Here is a 20,321-nt window from a genome sequence, read left to right as displayed (position 1 = left end):
TTACGCCTCTTCTCGTTCCGGTCGGTGACATTTCGACCCCGTTTCCTGAGGTTACGACGAACTTTAGTTTAGCCATTTTCTCCCATTTCTCCTCTTCCTCCCCCTCTGCGTTTATCAGCCTCCCTTCAAACTTCTTTATCAAGTCCTTCTTCGTCTTCTTACTCACCCCGTCCGGACAAAATATCAACACCTTAGACTCCGGTATCCAACCGTAGCTTTCAATCTTTCTCCTTCCGATCAGCACGCTCACCGCTACCACTTCCAGTCCCTCCACGCTCTTCAACCTCTCTAACAAACTGCGAATCTTCTCCAGTTCCTCCTGCTCAATAGTCAACATGATCCTATAGATGTGATTCGACACCAACTTTGCCGCCTTCTCGTACACGCGATTCAGCACCAATTCTTCGACCCTCTTTTGATGTCTCTTCTTGTCCCAGCACTCCCAATGCGCCCATTCGCTTGGCTGCGCCTGCTTCAACATGACCAACGGAGGACACCTCAGCAAGAACGGAATTGAGGTACGACACATAGACTGAGACTTGGTAATCGCGCGATGCCTCGTCGGGACGAAAAAATACCCAGACAAGTACGCCAATTGCTCTCCGACAATGACAATTACCGAGTGCTCTTCCACCATCTCCTCAACGTTCACCCATGTAAACGTGGTCGCATTCAACACCTGCAGACTAGCACAAGACGACGGAAACAGAAGCGTTAACAACCCGAGATCGGTATGATCGTTCAACTCACCATCTTCACATTCCTCAACCTCCTGGTCCTTAAGTTGACCTCTCTGCTCACGAGAAGCATAAGATAAAAACCTCCATGCAGAGTATGACACTGGCTGCTTGCAGATCTCAGCCTGGATCTTCGAAAATTGAGAATCCTGCAAAATGTGCGCACACGCCACCTCCAGCAAACCAAGTGCCAACGCCTCTAAACTGCAAAATATGTCATAAAGCTGAAACAAGTCCAAATACCGACTCACCTTCCATTCTATCGAAGTATCCAAACCTCCGATCTTCGGACTCCTTATGAATTGTGCCTGATCCGTAGATGGGAACATCATCCTTTTCATGTGATTCGCGCGCAACTCCAAACGGTCTCGGCCACTGTGCGACGCAAGTTCCAGGCAAACCTGACTCTTGAAAACTTTTACTTTATCAGTGCCGCCAATTAACAACTCTCCGCACACGCATGCACACATACCCTCGTCTAGTTGCTCAAAGAACCTCTTGGATTGCTTCAGAGTGTTCTTTATCGCCTCAAACAACGGCCTCTCTAACTGCGCGCACGGATCAATCACCAACGCAATTCAAATCGATTCAGTCTGCTCTGACAACTCAGTAAAAACCGGTAACTTAAACTAAATTCGTTTCCATATTCACACAACACGACAGATCACAAACACACACATCAAAACGCCAAAAAATCAGGTTATGGTACTATCTGTCTTATTGTGCGCGCGACATGCAAAATGCTTACCTTGACGAACGCGTAGCTCTTCTGATGCAAATCCCTACAAAATGCGCGCTTTTCATCCTCGTCTAGAAGACAAGGGCATGCTTTCTCGATACCATTTTCTGGCAAGCTGCAAAAGAGCGTAAGTCCGCCTTTCTTAATGTCTGCTGCGAGCTGCGCGAACCGAAATCCGTACCAGATTTCTCCTGCAACCATCTTGACGTTCCTCGCGTCCTTCAAATTTTTTTGCTGCACACGTGGCCAACAGAAAACTATCAGCCCACACAAAAACTAAAAAATCGAGCCTTCGAAAACGAGGTTATCAGAACGGTAGTTGTGTATATAGAGTATATGTGGGTACTTTGATCAAGAGCAAATACGCAACTCTCTCCACCCTCACATGCACCGAAAATTTAAACACCTACGACGCTCACGAACAAGCTGTTACCAGGGACGTTTGGACTCTGTTACAATATACATTGTACACTCTACAAAGCAGTCAAATTTTTTGTACTGATTGTGTATACGTTCGTCGGCACTAAAAAAAACACGTCCAAAGTGCGAATAATTGGATCGAGAACATATGCCGCAGAAATACTGTTACCTGCCTCATCGCAAGAAGAATTACAAACAAAGTTTTCGCACTTATTTTTAATGGATTCGCGAGCAATGCAATACAAAAGACAGAGCTCTATACCTCGACGCTCTCTTCCCTTCTCCTTTAAGACACTACATCGCAAGAAATTCTTACCGGATCCTTGGGCACGTATTAAATGTATCGAAAGTGTAGACATTTAAACCAACACGCGCAAATTTCTTTAAAGTCTAGTATTTGGTGCTCTTGAGTATATTATTCCCCTATTTTTGCCATTCTTTTGTGGTCCAGGTCGGAAAAGCGTTGGAGAATAGGAATCGATCTTGTCCCTAAGAAATTGCCCGCAGCGAGGCGTAAATATTGGGAGATCCACAACTCTGATGCCATGCTCTCTTTCTCTCTGATCAGTTAGGTGAGCCCAGGTTCTATGTGTCGAGACTGCCCGTCAAGCACGTCTGTTGCAATTTCGGAGTTTTCCCACTCCGGTATTTGTAATAGATAGTTGTACATAACGGATGATTTCAAAATCGGGAATTCTACTTTTTGTGTTTCTCGAAACCGATCTATAAGACTTCCAATTTGGTATATTCTTTCGAGGTTGAACGCCCCTTTAGTTGCAAATTGACTCTTTTGCTCATAATAGAGCAAATCTTTAAGCAATATCTCCTGACACAGTATCATTGGGGGCGTCATTTCGTCCGTCAAATCATGGTATTCTTTAAAATTGCGCACCGGAGAGAGAATAGAACTGATTTTCTTCCATTGTTGCAAATATCTCTTGCCTATGTTATCCCATGTGTGCGTGAGTCGTGCGAGTGCTGGAAAATTGAGCGCCAGGTAGATGGCCATCAGAGAATTGAAAGATTTAAGTTCGAGTAAATGCTTGGCTAAACGAATAATTTTAATCAGGACTTTGATCCGTTTTTTTAGCTGATTGACTGTCACAACCTGAAAAGCGATCCAGTAAGCTAGATCGTTGACACGTTTGCTCGCTCTCAATAGGGTGGGCGCTTTGTCTTTGATCCAACGACACTTGACCAATTCGTGAAGATGAACGGCTCGAAGAAACTCCCAGTCGATCAAAGTCAACTGCTGAGCTAAATCTAAAGAACGAGAGTCTGCAAAACTGCAGTGACCTGCCTTATCTGTTCTTGGTATGGTGTGTAAGTTGTTGATATTCAAGATGGTGGGCGGTTGAAATTGATCGGCCGACTTAGCTTCAGAAACTGCACTCTGTAATGTATTATAGTATTTGGATTGATTATCGCAAAGAAAAGTCAAAAATTCTTCAAGGACATTTACAAGCTTGAGAAAACACAAAGATGGCCATGCGATTTTACACCACTTCTTCAAAAAATTCAATATTCGAGCTTGGATCACTTGATCGTCCGGAGAGTCGGTCGAATGATCAAAAAAGCAATTTAGCAGCAAACCGAGGAGAACCTCGCTGCTCAAAAACTGTTCGTGTGCCAAAATTAAACATCCAACGGAAGTCATATCTAAAAATCAGCACACAAAGAATAGGTTCGTTAAGGATAGAAGTCAAGGCTCGCGTGTCTATTCGCACCTAATCTTCTGTAGCGCAGAGAATGAATCCAAATATTTTACATTCCCTGATGAGGCCGTGTGCATATATGTGTAACATACACTATCGCCTTTGATAGCATTTTGTGTAGGCATTTCAAAAAAAGTGTGTACGCGCATCTTGTGCAAATTCTGTAGCCTAAAGGTGTTTTAAATCCTATTTCGTACCTTGAGGTTCTGTGATAAATCTTAAAATATGTTTCTTGATAGAAGAATCTATGTAGATGTTTTGAAAATGCCTCAAGAATTGAGGCTTATCTTGCTGCGATTCTGATAACGAAGATTTAAGATTGGGTTTTTGAATTTCATAACATGAAATTGTTCTTGGTCTGTTGAAAACGGGAGATTCCCTTTTTTCAATATCTTTTGGTGTGTGTGCAGGCCTATGTGTTGTTTTGCCATCTGATATAGACGCTCGTCTTGACTTGACTGGGTGACTGTTTTTTTCGATAAGATCCGGTTCTTGAGATTTAAATTTAGTAGCTGAAGCCTCTTCTGAAAGTTTTTTGAGTGAATCGATTTTAGACGGCATAGACACTGAAAGCACTGAAGACGATAAGGACGATGTATCGAGATTTTTGTCTTTAGAAGACTCGCCATATGGAATCATAAATCTACCCTTCTGACTTTTCTGACTACTTACAGATAGGCTCAGTATATCAGACAAGCTAATCACAGGGTCAAACAACTCCTTGCTATCTTCTACATTAAATGCTGTATAATCATGACTTCTAACAAAAACAAAACCTTCGCTGTAACTGCGCTGATATAATGCGGTATCTCGAAAAAAATGGTGCTCCTGGCTTTTTGGGTCTTTTTTTTTGATGGTAATTCCTCCATGTGAGTCCAAAGTCTGATAATTACTGCAAATCTCCCTAGTATATTCCAGCGATGTACAGTCGTTAAATTAAGAGTTGGATTAATATTTCAATCTCTTCCCTGTATTGAATGAAGACTAGTAAGCCAAATTACGCTTGTCAACGGAGAGAACGAACTCTATTAGACGATCATACAATTGAGCGGGTATCGCAAAAAAAAAATACAGAGTCAAAATTTTTGTTTTTACCCAATTACAAAAATAAGTTGAATGTACAAATTCATAGGCGCACACACAATGATTTACCTCTTTTTTTATACTATGTCTTATGAGAATTCAATGCACAACACCCTCTTATTTGTAGGGAATACTTGTGTTTTGCGGTTGGTGCGCTTTTAATGCTATATAAATAATAACATGCGATATTTTGTTGTATTCATAGGTGAAATAAATTCTGGCAACAAAATGCAAAATTTTTCTAATCAATCAAAAAAACTTGTTCCTTCTGTTCTACGGAGCGCTATTCCATTGTGTCCCTTCAAGTTCGCTGTCTGTCTTCCGACAAAACCTCAGTTTCTAAAATGCGCAAAATTTTCCTACTCTCTATCTTTTTCATAGCATTGTTTCAATGCACTCTGGCGCTTAATTGCTCCAATTTAGTCTTGACCTCTAACGACGTAATCAGAAATTTCAATTTGGACGCTTTGACAAACCGGTACGTTTTGTAGCAAGTATGTCACACCTTTTGAATAGGCACTTTCTAACCTCAACCTTTTTTTCTACCTCGATCTTAACTAAACCTTCTTCAAAATTACGAAGGACGTATTCCATAACAGAAGAAAACGGATTTCCTAGGGTATACAATTTCTCTGTTTGTAGGAATCTCGATCAGCCATGTGGAGACGACAAAGCTGAAAATGTCTGTTCAAAAATAATTCTGCCTCTGTATGCGAGTATGTGTCTAAGAATGCCAATAATGAAACAGATGGAACATACCTTTGCTTTAAAGACAGTGGTAAAATGCCAGTATACACGACCTTCAGTCTTCCTGGCGAGAAGAAACCACGTGAGGGTATGTCTTTTTTTTTCCGATCAATCAACTCAATCAGATTCATTCACACTTCTTTTTCATGAAGGGATTTTGTTCAAGAACTTTTTTGCTGGGAAAGGAGGTGAGCAAGAAACCATCCCTTTCGTAGACATTTACATAGTATGTAACGAGAGCATTGGTCTCGATAAAGAACCAGTTATCGAAGGCCCGATCCATATTAATGAAAATGCTACTCATAAAGACCCAGTTAGCGTCGCTATTATCTTATCTCAAAAAGCTGGATGTCCAACAAGAGTTCATAAAATCTACAAGGGAAATACGTTAAGTACCGGATCGAAAATGCTCATTGTGTACGTCTCAAAAATGGTATTTTACTGTGCAAACAAAAAATAACTAAAACGTTTCGAAGATTTTTTACGGTAGTTGCGGCTTATCTGTTCCTTGGTATCGTGTTGAATTACTTCAGCGGAGCATCTGGGTTAAACCTCATTCCAAATTTTAAGTTCTGGAGTGTAACTCTTCCATCATTGGTCGTAGACGGCTTATCCTACATTCGCGGCACCTATAAACCTGCTTACATCTCTGTCAGTTAAGCCCAAAATCATCTCTCTGGCTCAAAAACGGGTTGTGTAGTCATTATAAATTTTGTGCTGATCAGAAGTAATTGTCTACTGCAACACGAATGAGCATGTCTCGAACACACGTATACTGAGATCTGATGCATTTCTGTACAAAAGTTCGGTAGACTGTTAATGTTCGCTCCTAAGAGGGTACATTTCCCTAAACCTGCGTGTACAGATGGAACATTATTACTCAAAAAAAAAAATCTTTGCTAAAGGCACCGTAAAAAGTGGTTAAAACAACATTCACCAGCGAACAAAAGTTTAAATTCATTAGAGAGAGAATTGATTCGGGATTTTTTTGAAAGACGGTCAAAAATCGTATATTCGACTCCAAAATTTTCAAAGCGATTTAGAATGTCAGGCAGCGGCGGCATTGAGTCCAACAAGGATACGGCTACTATCAATAAAGTGATAAGGTGGTATTTCCATATTGCGCGGTGCCGGTCCTAAGCGAATACGCCCAGACGTATCATAATGAGACCCGTGACAAGGACAGAACCATCCATTGTATGCACCCTGTGCGTTTAAAGGTACACATCCCAAATGTGTACAAATGCCGACCAATACAAGCCATTCAGGAGCACCGCGATATCTAGCTTCATCAGGCTCTGGATCTGGCAGCTCTGATAATGGAGCGGACACAGACGCTTCTATTTCGGCAGGTGTACGATGTCTAACAAACAGAGGTTTACCGCGATACTTGAAAGTGACAGCTTCCCCTTCTTGAATGCTTGAAACGTCAATTTCCACATTTGCCATGGCGACAACGTCGCTAGCAGCGCCCATAGATTTCAATATTGGCATCACTAAATTCTTCCCAGTGGAAGCAATCCCCGAAAAACATGCACCGATGACAAAATAATTAAAAGCACGGTTCGATTCAAAATCACTATCGCTCGAATAACGCGATAATTGGTCAACTGGAAATTTAGCCACCTCCTTGATGTTCCCTAATCCATGCAGCCCTCGACCATAATCTTCGGTCCAAGTTAGTCTCGTTTGTATGAAACGAATTATTCGTCCTCTTTAAAGAGGGCCGTGGCCACTACTCCCTCTCAACGCTTCCTCAAGGATCATAAAAGAAAACCCGTGATTCGAGTACAGTTTGAAACATTGAGGTTGTCTGAAAAAAGGCCACAACCGCCGTCAAAACTTTAAAATGTTTCCCTTTATACTGCCACATACTCTTTGTCAAATCTGAAGTCCTTCGGAGGGTAATAGCTTTCTTTTGACCAGCGCTATTATTCAGACGAGGCACTTTTGATAAATGATTGGCTACTCGACTGATCAACATAGTTAAACTGGCATATATACTTCGACAAAAAAAATAGTGGTTTGAATAATACAGTAACACATAAAAACAAAATTTTGGTAAATATGAAAATTATAAAAAAAAATTCCCTTGAAGTATTCTCAAGGAAATGGACTCTCTCATGCAGCTCTAACCGGCAGAGCCATCCCTACACATCTTTCCCGCATGTAATTTCATTAAGCTTCAATACTTGCGACGACATTTATTCCGCATGTTTATGATGCATGTGTACAGGGTGAAACGCCCGCCAAGTCTACAAAGATGTGTGTACATATGTACAGCATACACAATACACAATATTTCGCCAAATAATTGTGGTCTTTGCGCATTCCTTTTCTCTCCTGACAATAACGTTCAAAATCAATCAAGTCTCCAAGACCTGAATGGCACTTTCTTCAAGATCTTTTAAATAGAATTTTTGTAGCTTTTCTGCTTCCTGGGGCATGGTTTCCGAAAAAACGTGTCGTGTATGTTCTTCTTGCATGATGATAGTATGAACCCATGTAATTCCTCTGGAGCAGCTCAATATTGCAGCTGCGAGCCAGTCTTCCCGTTGTGAAATCTGAGGAAACTGAAATTGGATAGGGATGCCGATATTCTGAGCAACACGCAGTACACGTTGACGTGTAGCACCCTTCAAAATGCTATAATCAGGAGCCGTCTCTAATATACCACTTTTGTGTATAACGATAAAATTGGATGAAATGCCTTCGGTGATAAATCCCTGAGGGTCACAAATGAGGATTTCTTCGCTACCTTCTGTTTTCTTTTTTTCTATGCGACGTGTCTCGGCTACCCACCGAGTACGCTTTATATTCTGGTCCAGACGAGTCAGAATGAACAAGTCAACCAAAACCGGTGGGGAAGGAGGTGGTGGCAGTGGTGTCAACACGACCCAAAACGTATAAAATTGCCAAAAAGTGCTCATATCTTCGTCAATTTTAAATAGGAAGTTTCCAGATAATGCGGTAGACCATGAACCCAGGTCATCATAATGATGTGCCAAGATGGCTGTGATACGAAATTCATCGTTCAGGGATGCCGATTTTCTCGCTTCAAGTAAACCCTTCCGTAATGATCGCAGAATAAGTTCCCTCGAAAATTTCAACGTAAAAAGTGAGGCCCATTTGCTGCAAGTCGGCTCGACTCTAGAAATAGAGGCTTTGAATAGATGTGTAAGAGAAGTAAAAAAAAAAACATCTAAAAGGTGCGGTACCTATTCGCTCTGCATGAATATCCAAATCAAAAATATTGGTTTGCTTCAGGGTACGAAAAACCGTATAGACGCCTTACATAGAAAGAGATCGGTAAGCTTAGATATATAGCATGAAGATATAGCCTTTGTTTGGCACTGACCATCCTGTTGCGCTATCAACTTCTTGAGATCAAAGTGCGCCGCTGAGGCTTCTAGTGTTTCATTTCTGACAATGAAGAATTTCAAATTGCTCACGTTCTCTCTCGCCATAATTTTGTATGCGAGTATACAACGTGGTTCTTTTAAAGGCTTGGTACACTCCGTCAGAGAAAGGATCTTTCAAAGATATATTTCCGGACGTGCGTACCACAGCCACAGATTTATACTAGATTTGGTCTGGTTACGAAGGCTAAAAAAAATATATATATAATAGATGTCGACTGTCTCGTCTCTATACAAAATTTACTGTCTCCGGATAACAAAAGATGGATAAGAAACTGGAAAAGATAACTGCGATTAACTCACAAGGTTCAGATAGAGATTCAAAGTGAAAGAGAAATATCGCTATTGAGATTTTGATGCTTCAGCCATCTGAGCTTCTAGTATCGTGCTTGTAGCATTCATTCGAGCTCCAATCAAGCTCTGAACCTGAACTTTAAAGTTAATTCCGATTCATCAGGGCCCCTTTTTAAGTTTGTAACTTGACGTACTTCGAGAAATTTGAGTATACAGCGGTCAATACACTCCAGTTCTCCAACTTCTAGGTCTGGTTCTGAAAATCCGTGAATACATTTTCGCCAGCACAACCGACGCGCTCTAGACGTGTACACATATGTTCAAATAAATATGCCTTTTTGATCAAAACCTAAATTAAATACATCGGGATCCGACAAATGGTACCTTGAAAACATCTTATTAGTTTGCTCTAACTCCTCAATATGTAAAAATGATGCCTGGCTAGCATTTTCAGCTGGACGCCTGTTCATGTTAGGACGGAGCGTTAATTATGACTTTTTTCTCCTGCCTAGTTCTATCCGTGCAATAAAAAGCGATAAAATAAATTTTGCTGAAATTGTTTATCATCTCTTATTCAATCCCTCTCTTCGTATCAAAACTTTTCACAGAGAACAAATATAGAACACACTTGAGCTTAGTTTAACAGCATAACGGCATCTTATGGCAGTATGCATGCGCCTTAAAAAGAGTGTTTTCTCAAATTGGATGTACACGAAAAGATAGCGGTGATCAACTTACTTTGACGTCAATTTAAAACAAACACTGTATTCTATGTATCGACCGAGCAAGACCCAACCATTGAAACGTCTCTTTCAGAGGTCTAGGCTATATATATATGTATTGTACACACATCAAAAAAAAATCAGGCATAACTTGTATACGTACTATGTGTGTAGTTTACATACAAAAAAGGGCCACGATCAAAGAGCATCGTATGGAGCATATCTCGGAGGTGAAGGCACATATCTCGGAGACGTAGGCGCATAACTGGGAGATGAGGGCACATAACTAGGAGACGAGGGTACATAGTTGTCGGCAGGTGGATTATAAGAGTTTGACCCGGTGGATGCCAGGCTTCCATTTTGAGCGAGTGTCTGGAGCTGTGCATGCAGCTGCGCAAGAAGCTGAGGTGAAAAAGAGGTTTGAGATGAAGTAGAAGGGGGCTGCGGCTGTGGCGATGGGCGGGCTGCACTTGGCTGTGTAAGGAGACTAGCCAAATGCTGAGTGACAGGGGTGGCACTAGGCTGTGAATTAGTTTGCACCAGAGAATTGTACCGCGATAACTGGTTGAGAATTTGAGAATGCTCCCCTCCACCGGGAACGGGCTGCGCAGTTGGTGAGTAAGTCGTGTTCAGATTCGAGACTGGCGCTACCACAGATGCATTATACGACGGATATTTTGATGGAACAGCAGGATAAGGTGGCTTAGAGTATCCCTGATCTAATCGATAGGAATCTGGTGCAAAGAGTTTTGTCAGTGTATATGTCATTTTTTAGAATGATTCTTTATGAGAATTGCACTAAAAGGGGGGTATTATTGCGGTCTCGACGTACTTTGATAAGGTGGGGCCGCTCCAGGGTAATTATATATTGATGCAGTAGGGATAGAAGGAACATTATTACCCTGATACCTCGGAATTGGCGGCGGGAGATACATGTTTTTTTGTTTACCATAGAGAGACTCTGGATCGTAAGCGGGCGAACGTGAATAGTTCATGTCATTTTCGACATGCTCTACGTGCGATTCTCTTCCACCTCTTCATAGTGAAACAGTCCAAAGTCAATCAACTACTCAAATTCGAGTTTTATGTTCAGGGTAACGTACTTTGTCAGATTGGCGTATCTAGCTTCTACTAGTCCTCCAAACAAAGCGCTACCATCAGCATGCGCAATGGCATTCTGTGCATGTCTCGTATCCCAATAGTCTACGAATTTTGTCCTTTAGAAACGCGCAAGGGCAGTGTTACTGTGCTGTACGACGACGTAATAAAAAGAGAAAATGGATACAAATGTCGTACACAAAGTTTTTACCACGTCCATCTCGAACTTCCCGAACTTCTCCCCATTGAGAGAACACATCATAAATCTCTTGGTTGCTAACCTCTTTGACGTTCTTGATCAGCACAAATACCGACCCCTATACATAGTTTATATCCCATAAAGAGGATTAGATACAATGCTCAAACACATCTCGTGTCAGAATAGAAATTCTTTGTCGGAGAGAACGTACTAAATTGTAGTTACTTTCCTCCTTGTCAGAGCCATTGGATGCCTCATCTCTTGGAAGCGAGTAGTGAATTGTCACCTTTAGGAATTAAAGAGAAAGACGTTTTCATGCAATTCAAAGTAAGTGATCAGAGAGCTTTTATAATCAGGCACTATTGTCACTCTTTTTGCATGATAAGATCTTTCTCGGACAATGAGATTGAAGTGAGAAAGAAAGAATTTGGTCACATACATTTCTGTTGCCAATCGAAACTCCTTGCAGTTTTGTTTTTGCCTTGTCAGCATGCCTTATGTCGAACTTAGAGAAGAGAAAATAGTGGTGGGAATAAAAGGTCTCAGAAAACTGGTCGGATAGGTGTACCGCGAATCAAAGAAACAGAAAGAGTGAAAAGGTGGGTGTAAAAGGGAACGAAAGGGAAAGAAAGGGGGTAAAGGGCGCATTCTTCTTCAGCAATAAAACAATACTCTGTGCATGGGTTGGCCTCGAGCGGTAAACTCGAAAAAGGATAGGAAGAGGGGTAAAGCTTTGTCATGGGCATGGCGGATGAGCACAATTCAGAGGAACAATTTTTCACGCAGTGGAAACGTGTACAGGACAATGATGAGAGGAAATCCCAGGAGATAGAAAAAAGATCACCACTTTTTGGTTTCATGAAGAACAGTTGAGTAAGAGATGCCAAAAGAGGATATACTTTAGACACAGCAGAAGAAAGAAATAAATTCTGAATGAAATAGACGAGTAGTAAATGTGGCGACTAGGAAGAGAGAGTAGAGAGGTATGTGTAGAGGAAGAGCATTCATGACTGCTTTTAGAAAGAGAATAAGCGAGACGGTGAAGCCATGGTGACGATAGACTGTGTAAATCCAACATTCATATCTCTCATAGATCAGAGGCAACATCGCGTTCCCTTTTGCTTTACCCCGCACACTGAAAATAAGACTTCCCCTCGTTTTACTCGAGTTCATGCACTGCTTGTTAGATGCTGAGAAATGAAGGTGCGGTGTACACGTACATATGTAACGAACGCCAACCCCCGTGCTTCAATCAGATTAAAAACTCGACTTAGTGGGCCATACTTGCCAAATATCCTCTCAATCTCCTCCTGATTTATACGATAGTCAATGTTTCTCACGAAGAGAGTCCTAGACGGTTTTTCGCGCTCGCGCCTCATCTCATGACTCATGTCCTTGGTCTGGACGGATCGCCTTTCTATACAGCACACGCAAGAAAGATTTGCACAACGAACACATCATAGAGAGGAGTATTCAAAGAATGAGGCGTCGCGGATGAGAGAGAATAGGCCGTGTTTTAGAGTACCGTGTATATGAGATGTACGGTGCAGCATACACGCGCATATCAAGTCAGTGATGCGCCTTGGCTGTTTCCCTTTTTCCTTCTTCAACTCTCACTGGCTCAGTGCCAGCTGATCCAGAAAGTACATACCGAAAGCACGGCCTTGATGATAGGGAGGCTCATGGTCGTTGGAATCTCTAGAACCTCTGCCGTACGGATGATATCGGCTCATTTTTACAAGTTCAGGAAAAGACTTAGTTTGAACAGAATACCCGCATACAGGGCCATGTATGGACAAAGGACCAGAGGCGAAACAACGATTAAATAGGCAGAAGAGGTTAGCAGTCTTACCACGCGGGGTGTGTCTAAAGCAATTTTGAAATACAATTTAAAGGTTTTGTACACAATTGTATTGGTTTTCACTTAACACAAAAAAAAAAGTTCGCATAAAAATGGTCGGTCAAAGGACCGTCGATAATAAATATAGAATGGCATGCTATATTACACCATATGTATATATACTATATATATACAGGCTAGTCATACGGTAACGCAAGCCACTCATGTGACGAGGTCTTAGGATGCACATAGTTGTGTTGTTGTGACCAAGGGCACACGACTTTCAGATGAGCCAGTTCATGCATCGGCGGGAGGTAATACGTCCTCCTTCTGCGCCTCTTCGTTCCCGGAGTGAATTTTCCACATGTTCGGAACGGACTGATTCCACTTACCAATCGTCTTGCGATCCAACCTGCAGCCAAAAACAGTTGTTACTCATTTTGCCAGATGAGGGAACAATGTACAGGACGCTTTTACCTTGGAGAGCTTCCAAGAGGGTAGTGCGCCTTTCTCTAGTTAACATACGAAACAGCTGAGTTACCGACCAGGAGCTTCCCGCAGGTAAGGGTTGACAGACAGAAGCCGGCAACACATAAGGCTATGATAGGATATATCTAGGGCGTGTGTGCAATGGTGCGCAGTGGCCAGCGTCACACGGTATTTTCGCAAAAACAGGTCTTGTCAGAAGAGAGATACATTCTTAAAGATGCTCCGCACGAATATCAAGGCATATGTACATACAGACTTCGTTTTTAGCCAGTGATGCCTCGCGGTGTGAACGTCTAATCAATTCGGTTTAATACAAGACCGCTCGAGAGATAAGGCAGGGGACCATGCACAGCGAGCAAGAGCAGCGGTGTCATGCCCTCCCCCTCCCCTCAAGATGAGGCCAAAGGAAAATCTTAGTTGTCAGATACATTTCCTGTCTTTCACGTCTTGGTTGGATGACTGCTGTAATGTACGCCTCTCTCGACATATGCTCTGTGCTCTTTGTACGCGGCACAACGCCGCAAATATTGAGAAATAGTATAAGGCTGCCCCATTCACGCACCCTTTCCGTACAAATGATCACCAGTCATGTTGTTTTGATAAGAAGCCTCTATGTAAAACAAATTAGAGCAATACTAACCTCGGCGCCCTGATGCAGAACTAACGCCTTGATACACAACTCTCGTACACACAAATTAATAAACTTGTGGTTTTTTCTCGAAGTATAGCACGGGTGTGTATACACAAGAAGGTGAACCATGAAAATGTGTTTTTTTTTATATACAATCCCGGTCTGAGATTTGTGTGCACCGAGTACGATACAGAGAAAAAGAAATTTGATTTTTTTAGAAGTACATCAAGATGCATTTGTACATCCGAGGAGAGCATGAAATCTTTTTGGTCTCTCCCTAATCAATTTGTCAGGGAGTACCGTCTTTCTATAGAGTCTGGTCGAATCAAAGAGCCAATATGGTGGAAATATATAGTTTCTGAGCAGCCAGGCCAATACTACATTGCTGGCGAAAAGCCTTGGAAAGAGATCAAATTTCCGACAGATGCATATCGCCGCCTTTATTACAAAGATTATCCGTTCGAATCGAATCTTTATTCACACAGCTCAGTTCCAGGTATGTGCGTGCGCGTATAGGATAGGGGGTACTTCGAAAAGAGAGCAGATTCGACAATATGTTCCTCGTTCGTGTGCCATGTATGGAGGCCTATGCGATGTGTGTGGAGGGGACGGCGTACATTCGCTCGGGGGAATATAGAGAGAAATAACGCCACTCATGCATGGTCTGACCTTTGTATGGGAATGGTGGTTATTTAGGTGAGTCCAAGTACTACAAGGCACCCGTTGATCGGTTTATAGAGCGCCTTCAGGAATTGATTCAGCAGGGTTTAGATGGTAATCTAGCGTATTTGCAGTGCAAGAAAGAAAAGGACATGCAAGACGAGTGCCAGGATTTAGAAAGGTATTTTTGTGCACATCAGGCAGTTCATCTGTATGGCTTGAATTTTGACGAAACAGAGGAATCAGAAAACCAAAAACAGAGACAAACGCCATATGAGAGGGCTAGGGCGGCTATTTTCAAGGATACTCGAGACCGTTTAAGACGCATTATTAGAGCTAAGCGTGAGATCAATCCAAATGCCAAATTAACTCGTAAAGATGTGGAAAATCTGTCTCAAGAGGAAATTTTTCATTATATTCGCACCAATCCTGAAGATGCATCCTATCTTGATTCCAGTGTCTTTTGGGGAATTAATCATGTGTTTGATCCGCAACCTTGTTTTGAAAATGCTAATGATCGCGCTGTGAAAGAATACTTCGGTGTCCCTACGTGTTCCGATCCGTCTAAATGGGCCCAAGCTGAAATCACTCAAGAAAACCTCGATGGACTTCTCGAAGATACTCGAAAGCTAATTTTGAGTATGAATGATGAAATGGGCATCAAAGAACAAGAGGAATCACTTTTCGATTCTCTTAGTGAATCTGGGAGAATCGATGTGTTATCCCAATGGATGAACTACATGCCCGATAGCAAAGAATGGCTTGAAAGGCCCTACTATTCTTCAAGTTTATCAGAACATTTACAAACCTACGAAAAAGACATATCACAGTCATCCATGGGAATTGACCCGATCGGCGCGGAACCTGACGTTCTTAAAGGAATCATTGATAAACGATTCTCTGAATTTGATGCTGAATGGGAAGACCATCGCAAGAAGACGGGCCTAAAATAATGCATATCATGGTGGTGTTGCCACATAGAGGAACAGAAATTTTTTTTCCCCCTTAGAGCTGTCAATCGATTCTGTACATAAAGTTTTTTCAAAACATGTGGTAACGATGGAAAGCTACTATTTCCTTTTCCCGAGCATGCCTTAGTGAGGACGTTTGATAGCGCGATCTGGGATCCTGTGTCTCTAGAATAGGAACCGCTGAATACTTGCGGGAAATAAGATGACACTTTTACTAATTCTCTTAAACGTCTGTTGTTATAGAAAAAAATAATATACCGTTTTTTATAGACTTACTTACCTCTCTTCCAGAGCATTTGAATCTGGCGTCTGAAACCTCTTTTTTTTAATAAGCGATTCAGCCCATGTCCCTCGCCTTTTCAATAGACGAGGCGAGAGACGAGCTTGTAGTTCGTGCATTTTTCTCAAAAAAATGTGGGTGTTGGCAAATTTTTTTGCAATAGCTAAAAAATAGATTACTCAATCTTGACTGATATCAGGATAGTCCTGGTCCAGATAATACAGCCTGACATTCGAGTCTTCGCTACCGGAGGCAAACCTTTCAAAAAAAAAGTGTGAGAAACGTCAAAAGAATTGTGTTTCCTACATGCAGCTGGAACAATGTATATGCGGATACGTACATGGACCCATCTTGCGAAATGTCCAACGTAGTTAGTGGACCGAAGTGTCCTTTGGAGCCTGTGGCAGAGGAGCCGATAGAGCCAATTTCATGCTCATAAATTTTGTGGAAGAATCTTGTTCTAAATTGTCTGGTGTCGAGGTTTGACGTGGTCACGTTTTCTGTACCTTCTCCGCCCCCCAATAAGACATGGTTCTTCGTAGGTGAGATAACAGCACAGTTGACAGAACGCCCAGCTTCATATGTTTTTACCACTTCTAGAGTATTTGCATTTAATAGCTACAATTTTTTTGTCAGAAGTTTCAAAAGCGTATTTGTCTCGATAAGAACACGTACCTTCGCCGTCCCATCAGCGGATGCTGTGATAATAAATCCTTTTTCCTTATCAAAGTTGAATTCTTTGATTTCTTTGCGATGAACATTGCAAACTTCTTTAATAACGTTACCTGTCTTCGCATCGAAGATTGTGAGTCCGCATTTGTCTGAAGTGTATATCCACTTGTCCAAACGTCCCCATTTCACCCCTGAAAATTTTTGCTTCTTAGTAATGGCATATGACGCAAGTTTTTGCGGCGTGTCAGATGGTCTCGACCAATCGTAAATAGAAATGTGAGGATCAATTCCTGTGCCTACAAACGAGTCTGTAACAACTAGGAGACGTTTCGCATCCAACGTCCAGTTTACCGCACGAGTGGGTGCACTGCAGAACAGAGAATTAGTTTTTTCTTTTTCGTTAATGCATCAGTCATTAAAACCAGTACATACGTTAACTTTATAGTTGCAAGACATTTGCCGGTTTCCACGCTCCAGATCCTAGCGGTGTTGTCTCCAGACGCCGTTGCGAGGTATTGAGAATTGTCTAAAAAGCAAAAAAAATACAGATTAGTAAATATATCAGATTAGTGCGGCGATATCGCCCTTTAAAAAAATTTATCTTTACAGCGCCTAGAGGCTTGTGCAGACCAATCTTCGGTCGTAGCAGCCTGCAAATACGTAGGAAGATGGCAAAAAAGACAGACGTCGGATACTCCGAAATGTCGCGGTGTATGAGAATATAAACCAGAGTCTTTTCGGTAGAGAGAAGAACTTGTCACGGCTTTTCCGATTAAATACGTACATGTTACATCACAGTTCCATACAGTTCCACAATGTCCATCGTATGTACCGGCTAGCTCGCCTGTATCTGTGAACCAGACGCATACGGTCGACTTCGCCGATTTGCCGCAAGTAAACAATAGATCACCCTCAGGGTTGAATTTTACATGCGTGATAGGGCGTTCATGTCCATTTAAAACAAGGATGGGCTAAAAAAATGATAAGCAATTGATGGCAATTCGAGAAAGAGGCCGGTGATATATGATGAATTCAGTTATGATGTGAGTGAAGCTGTGTATAGAGACGAAACGCACCATCTTTTTTAAGGAAAAACAAGATTACGTTTGGCAAGTAGAGCTAACTCTACACGGAAGTTTTATTTTTTTTTTGATTACCCCTAAAGGCCAATCTTTTTTTCTGTGTAGCTTCAAACCTCGCGAAACCAATAGCTCGCTTTTTCGATGCCATTTATGATCCGAGACTTGTACGTAATGCGGAAAATGCTCAAAGAAGAGTTGAAGTACGTACGAAATAGAGACTGCGAGTTTGAGGGGGAACTCCACACCGATGTGCAATATCTCTGAATTGCGCAACCGAACGCCAAAAAAAAGTCGGTAGAGAGAAGAAGAGTAAACAAAAATCATTTCTGAAATGTGATTTTGATGTCCGCTATACGAAGGCAACTGTTTCACTGAGAGACTTGAATATTCACACGACCCAGCCGAAATGCATCGGACCTCGTGTAAGAGGAGATGCAAGACCTGATCTTTATTGATTCGAGTAAGATGGGCAATGGAGGGTTTTTCTGATTGTCGAGGGGTGAGCGCTATTAGATGCATGAATCGATTCCAGAGAAGTGAAAAAAAAATAATTGTACCAGCCACAGATTCATGTCTTGAAATGTATTTACAGAAGGAGAAATATGGCCAGAAATTGTCTGGGGTATTTTTAGAGATATGGAGAGGTCTAGAGGATGAGGTGAGATGGGAATGCCTTAAGAGGGGGTTGTTGTTATTCGAATTTGAATGCTCGCAGTAGGGTAAGATGAATGTTGTAATCGATAAGCAGGATAAGAGTGAATAGGACCTATCAGAAATAGAAGGACCAATCAAAACAGGATGCGCATGCTTCAGACCCATCAGGCGTGTATGGGGCGATGGACGTGGATGCGCAACTTTTTTTCGCTCATTAGGCATTAGGTCAGGAACATAGCGATATGAATTATTTACCAGAACAGAGAGATAGGCCTGGGGTTTTTGGTCATCTAGCCGGAATAACATTGTTAAGGTGATATTGCTTGCTAATAGGCGCATATCAAAAAAAAAGGAATGAAATGTTCTTGGTTGACCGAGGATGGAAAGAAATGAAAACAATAGCACTCATTCGGCAGCAGAAGTTTTGCATCTCTTGAGGGGAATATCTCGTCCAAATTCATCCACACCGCCACTTTCCAGAGGTGTTTCATCTCTTACCTTCTTTCGATATCTATCTGAATCATCATAATCAGGTTCCCGGAGCCGGTGATGTCTACTCCCTCGGTGGTACCGAGTTTCTGAAATATGTCGATCATCAGGATCGCTAAACCGACGCTTAATCCCGCTATCGTTCAAATGCTCATGTCCGCTCTGATATTCCCCTCCGCTTCCTCCTAAAATATGGTCAAATTGCTCAGAGTACCTACCAGCATGATACCCATCCATTCTAGATGGCTGATGACTATATCTGTTAATGTAGCCGCCGCCTTCAGAAGGTCCCGAATAACCTCCGTACGAAAATGAATGTCCGCCCGCGCCGTATGCACTACCACTTCCGGGATTACCACCAAAAGAGGAAGAAGATGCAGCGTACGTCGGGTGACGATGAACGCCCCCCGATCCAGCGCCATATGGGCCACTCATATACCCACCACCGCCATAAGCACCAGGTTCGGGTGCCTGGTCATGTCCACTGTGCTTCCCACCCATCTGACTACCTACGTCATGAGTCTTTTTAATCTGAGAAAAATCACTTCTTTCGGGATCATACACGTCACGAAATTGATCTCTGATCTGTCCTCCGTTCGTTCCACGGCCGTACTGTCTTCCCTCCACAAAACCAGTATCCCAATCCACTCGAATAATCCGATCATCTAATTTGGTTCCATTGATGTAGTAAACACAATCTTCTGCGGCTTCGTGTGTGTAGTATCTACAGCGGAAGCAACCTCGTTAGTATAGGACTACAACGCATGGTGTAGAGTACGCGCGCGTACTAGTACGATGTGTGCACGAGTGTTATATTGTGTATACGTAGGTATGATAATAGGTACCATACACTCTTCTGACACATATGCCTCCGTTATCAAAAAGGGACCATCATTTTCACGTCTCCGCTCCCCAGCTGTTCGCATACCCCACTCTCGAACGTACTCTACAAAGCAAAAACCGCAAGGGGTATGTGTGTATTTGTTAAGGCCCATCAAAAGCCTCTTGATCTGTCCCACCTTCGAAAAAAGCTCCCAAATCTGCTCTTCTGTTGTGTAAAATGAGAGGTTGCCAATGTATAGAGTCGTACTCTTAGAAAGTACTCGGGTATACTCCTCGAAAGTACCAGACCAATATTTCAACGAGTAGTTCGTGGCATAATTTTCTCGCTTATATAAATGTGCCATATTTGAAGATTGGCTCGCGCATAGACAGAGCACGTCTCTGCAAATGCTGATGAGACAAAAGATACAAAAGGATTAGAGGCGGAAAATGGCCAATTCGGTCCAGCTTAAAAAAGTGCTTGAAGACAGTGTATAGAGAGTGAAACTACAATTAAATAAAAAAAAAAAGTAGTGCAACCTTTTTTTCCTCCTTCAT

The 20,321-nt window shown here is 42.1% G+C and overlaps 5 protein-coding genes and 2 long non-coding RNA genes across 15 annotated transcripts; 2 read left to right on the top strand and 5 right to left on the bottom strand.

Annotated features, from left to right (window-relative positions):
• Positions 1-2,058: 2,058 nt before the first annotated feature.
• Positions 2,059-4,913, bottom strand: LOC126314441 (ras guanine nucleotide exchange factor A-like). 3 transcript variants are annotated; one of them, XR_007555850.1, is made up of 3 exons: positions 4,764-4,913; positions 3,809-4,636; positions 2,059-3,555 (listed from the first exon to the last, which is right to left on the bottom strand). XR_007555850.1 is itself a non-coding variant. In XM_049992416.1 (3 exons), exons 2-3 carry the CDS (start codon positions 4,248-4,250, stop codon positions 2,465-2,467), a joined length of 1,533 nt encoding a protein of 510 aa, XP_049848373.1. In that variant the 5' UTR covers positions 4,251-4,579; positions 4,764-4,837; the 3' UTR covers positions 2,108-2,464. The 3 variants fall into 3 exon arrangements, 2 of the variants coding, with proteins under 2 accessions (XP_049848373.1, XP_049848374.1); XM_049992416.1 differs by having other exon boundaries at positions 2,108-3,555; positions 3,809-4,579; positions 4,764-4,837; XM_049992417.1 differs by having other exon boundaries at positions 2,108-4,579; positions 4,764-4,911.
• Positions 4,914-5,087: 174 nt separating this feature from the next.
• LOC126314458 (uncharacterized) lies at positions 5,088-6,003 on the top strand. Its single transcript, XR_007555858.1, has 4 exons — positions 5,088-5,172; positions 5,277-5,529; positions 5,594-5,858; positions 5,918-6,003. It is a non-coding gene; the product is annotated as an uncharacterized LOC126314458 (long non-coding RNA).
• Positions 6,004-9,055: 3,052 nt separating this feature from the next.
• LOC126314444 (DNA-directed RNA polymerase II subunit RPB1-like) lies at positions 9,056-13,058 on the bottom strand. Of its 6 annotated transcripts, none has more exons than XR_007555853.1 (11): positions 12,825-13,036; positions 12,394-12,590; positions 11,613-11,678; positions 11,385-11,459; positions 11,173-11,291; positions 10,980-11,093; positions 10,709-10,911; positions 10,040-10,610; positions 9,539-9,616; positions 9,349-9,410; positions 9,056-9,286 (listed from the first exon to the last, which is right to left on the bottom strand). XR_007555853.1 is itself a non-coding variant. In XM_049992419.1 (8 exons), exons 1-8 carry the CDS (start codon positions 12,904-12,906, stop codon positions 10,075-10,077), a joined length of 1,392 nt encoding a protein of 463 aa, XP_049848376.1. In that variant the 5' UTR covers positions 12,907-13,058; the 3' UTR covers positions 9,696-10,074. The 6 variants fall into 6 exon arrangements, 2 of the variants coding, with proteins under 2 accessions (XP_049848376.1, XP_049848377.1); XR_007555852.1 differs by having other exon boundaries at positions 9,201-9,286; positions 9,349-9,454; XR_007555851.1 differs by having other exon boundaries at positions 9,201-9,286; positions 9,349-9,616.
• Positions 13,059-13,149: 91 nt separating this feature from the next.
• Positions 13,150-14,252, bottom strand: LOC126314457 (uncharacterized). Of its 2 annotated transcripts, XR_007555857.1 has the most exons (5): positions 14,191-14,252; positions 14,065-14,112; positions 13,755-13,795; positions 13,539-13,627; positions 13,150-13,425 (listed from the first exon to the last, which is right to left on the bottom strand). It is a non-coding gene; the product is annotated as an uncharacterized LOC126314457 (long non-coding RNA). The 2 variants fall into 2 exon arrangements; XR_007555856.1 differs by lacking the exon at positions 14,191-14,252 and having other exon boundaries at positions 14,065-14,184.
• A 94-nt stretch (positions 14,253-14,346) lies between these two features.
• On the top strand, positions 14,347-16,039 carry LOC126314448 (uncharacterized). The gene is made up of 2 exons (XM_049992424.1): positions 14,347-14,629; positions 14,830-16,039. The coding sequence occupies exons 1-2, from the start codon at positions 14,389-14,391 to the stop codon at positions 15,744-15,746; spliced, it is 1,158 nt and encodes a 385-aa protein (XP_049848381.1). The 5' UTR covers positions 14,347-14,388; the 3' UTR covers positions 15,747-16,039.
• On the bottom strand, positions 15,997-17,844 carry LOC126314449 (uncharacterized). The gene is made up of 6 exons (XM_049992425.1): positions 17,793-17,844; positions 17,501-17,687; positions 17,149-17,242; positions 16,720-17,083; positions 16,385-16,662; positions 15,997-16,302 (listed from the first exon to the last, which is right to left on the bottom strand). Exons 1-6 carry the CDS (start codon positions 17,793-17,795, stop codon positions 16,224-16,226), a joined length of 1,005 nt encoding a protein of 334 aa, XP_049848382.1. The 5' UTR covers positions 17,796-17,844; the 3' UTR covers positions 15,997-16,223.
• Positions 17,845-18,148: 304 nt separating this feature from the next.
• LOC126314451 (uncharacterized) lies at positions 18,149-20,278 on the bottom strand. The gene is made up of 2 exons (XM_049992427.1): positions 19,887-20,278; positions 18,149-19,665 (listed from the first exon to the last, which is right to left on the bottom strand). The coding sequence occupies exons 1-2, from the start codon at positions 20,126-20,128 to the stop codon at positions 18,858-18,860; spliced, it is 1,050 nt and encodes a 349-aa protein (XP_049848384.1). The 5' UTR covers positions 20,129-20,278; the 3' UTR covers positions 18,149-18,857.
• Between the last annotated feature and the right edge of the window lie 43 nt (positions 20,279-20,321).

The sequence above is a fragment of the Schistocerca gregaria genome, unplaced genomic scaffold, assembly GCF_023897955.1.
Source record: "Schistocerca gregaria isolate iqSchGreg1 unplaced genomic scaffold, iqSchGreg1.2 ptg000560l, whole genome shotgun sequence".
In the NCBI taxonomy this organism is placed as follows: domain Eukaryota; kingdom Metazoa; phylum Arthropoda; class Insecta; order Orthoptera; family Acrididae; genus Schistocerca; species Schistocerca gregaria.
This window is presented reverse-complemented; position numbering and strand designations above follow the sequence as displayed.

What these genes read in the sequence shown, in the direction of transcription:
- LOC126314441 (XM_049992416.1), bottom strand. Translation starts at nt 4,250, where the DNA reads ATGATTCCATATGGCGAGTCTTCTAAAGACAAAAATCTCGATACATCG. An exon ending in ATTTATCACAGAACCTCAAG is followed by an intron (nt 3,556 to 3,808) that starts GTACGAAATAGG and finishes GCTGATTTTTAG; the next exon opens with ATATGACTTCCGTTGGATGT.
- LOC126314444 (XM_049992419.1), bottom strand. Translation starts at nt 12,906, where the DNA reads ATGAGCCGATATCATCCGTACGGCAGAGGTTCTAGAGATTCCAACGAC. An exon ending in TCATCAAGGCCGTGCTTTCG is followed by an intron (nt 12,591 to 12,824) that starts GTATGTACTTTC and finishes TGTGCTGTATAG; the next exon opens with AAAGGCGATCCGTCCAGACC. An exon ending in GGACGTGGTAAAAACTTTGT is followed by an intron (nt 11,094 to 11,172) that starts GTACGACATTTG and finishes GCGTTTCTAAAG; the next exon opens with GACAAAATTCGTAGACTATT.
- LOC126314448 (XM_049992424.1), top strand. Translation starts at nt 14,389, where the DNA reads ATGAAATCTTTTTGGTCTCTCCCTAATCAATTTGTCAGGGAGTACCGT. An exon ending in TTCACACAGCTCAGTTCCAG is followed by an intron (nt 14,630 to 14,829) that starts GTATGTGCGTGC and finishes GTGGTTATTTAG; the next exon opens with GTGAGTCCAAGTACTACAAG.
- LOC126314449 (XM_049992425.1), bottom strand. An exon ending in CTTGCAACTATAAAGTTAAC is followed by an intron (nt 17,084 to 17,148) that starts GTATGTACTGGT and finishes TCTGTTCTGCAG; the next exon opens with TGCACCCACTCGTGCGGTAA. An exon ending in CCGCTGATGGGACGGCGAAG is followed by an intron (nt 16,663 to 16,719) that starts GTACGTGTTCTT and finishes AAAAAATTGTAG; the next exon opens with CTATTAAATGCAAATACTCT.
- LOC126314451 (XM_049992427.1), bottom strand. Translation starts at nt 20,128, where the DNA reads ATGGCACATTTATATAAGCGAGAAAATTATGCCACGAACTACTCGTTG. An exon ending in TGCGGTTTTTGCTTTGTAGA is followed by an intron (nt 19,666 to 19,886) that starts GTACGTTCGAGA and finishes CTTCCGCTGTAG; the next exon opens with ATACTACACACACGAAGCCG.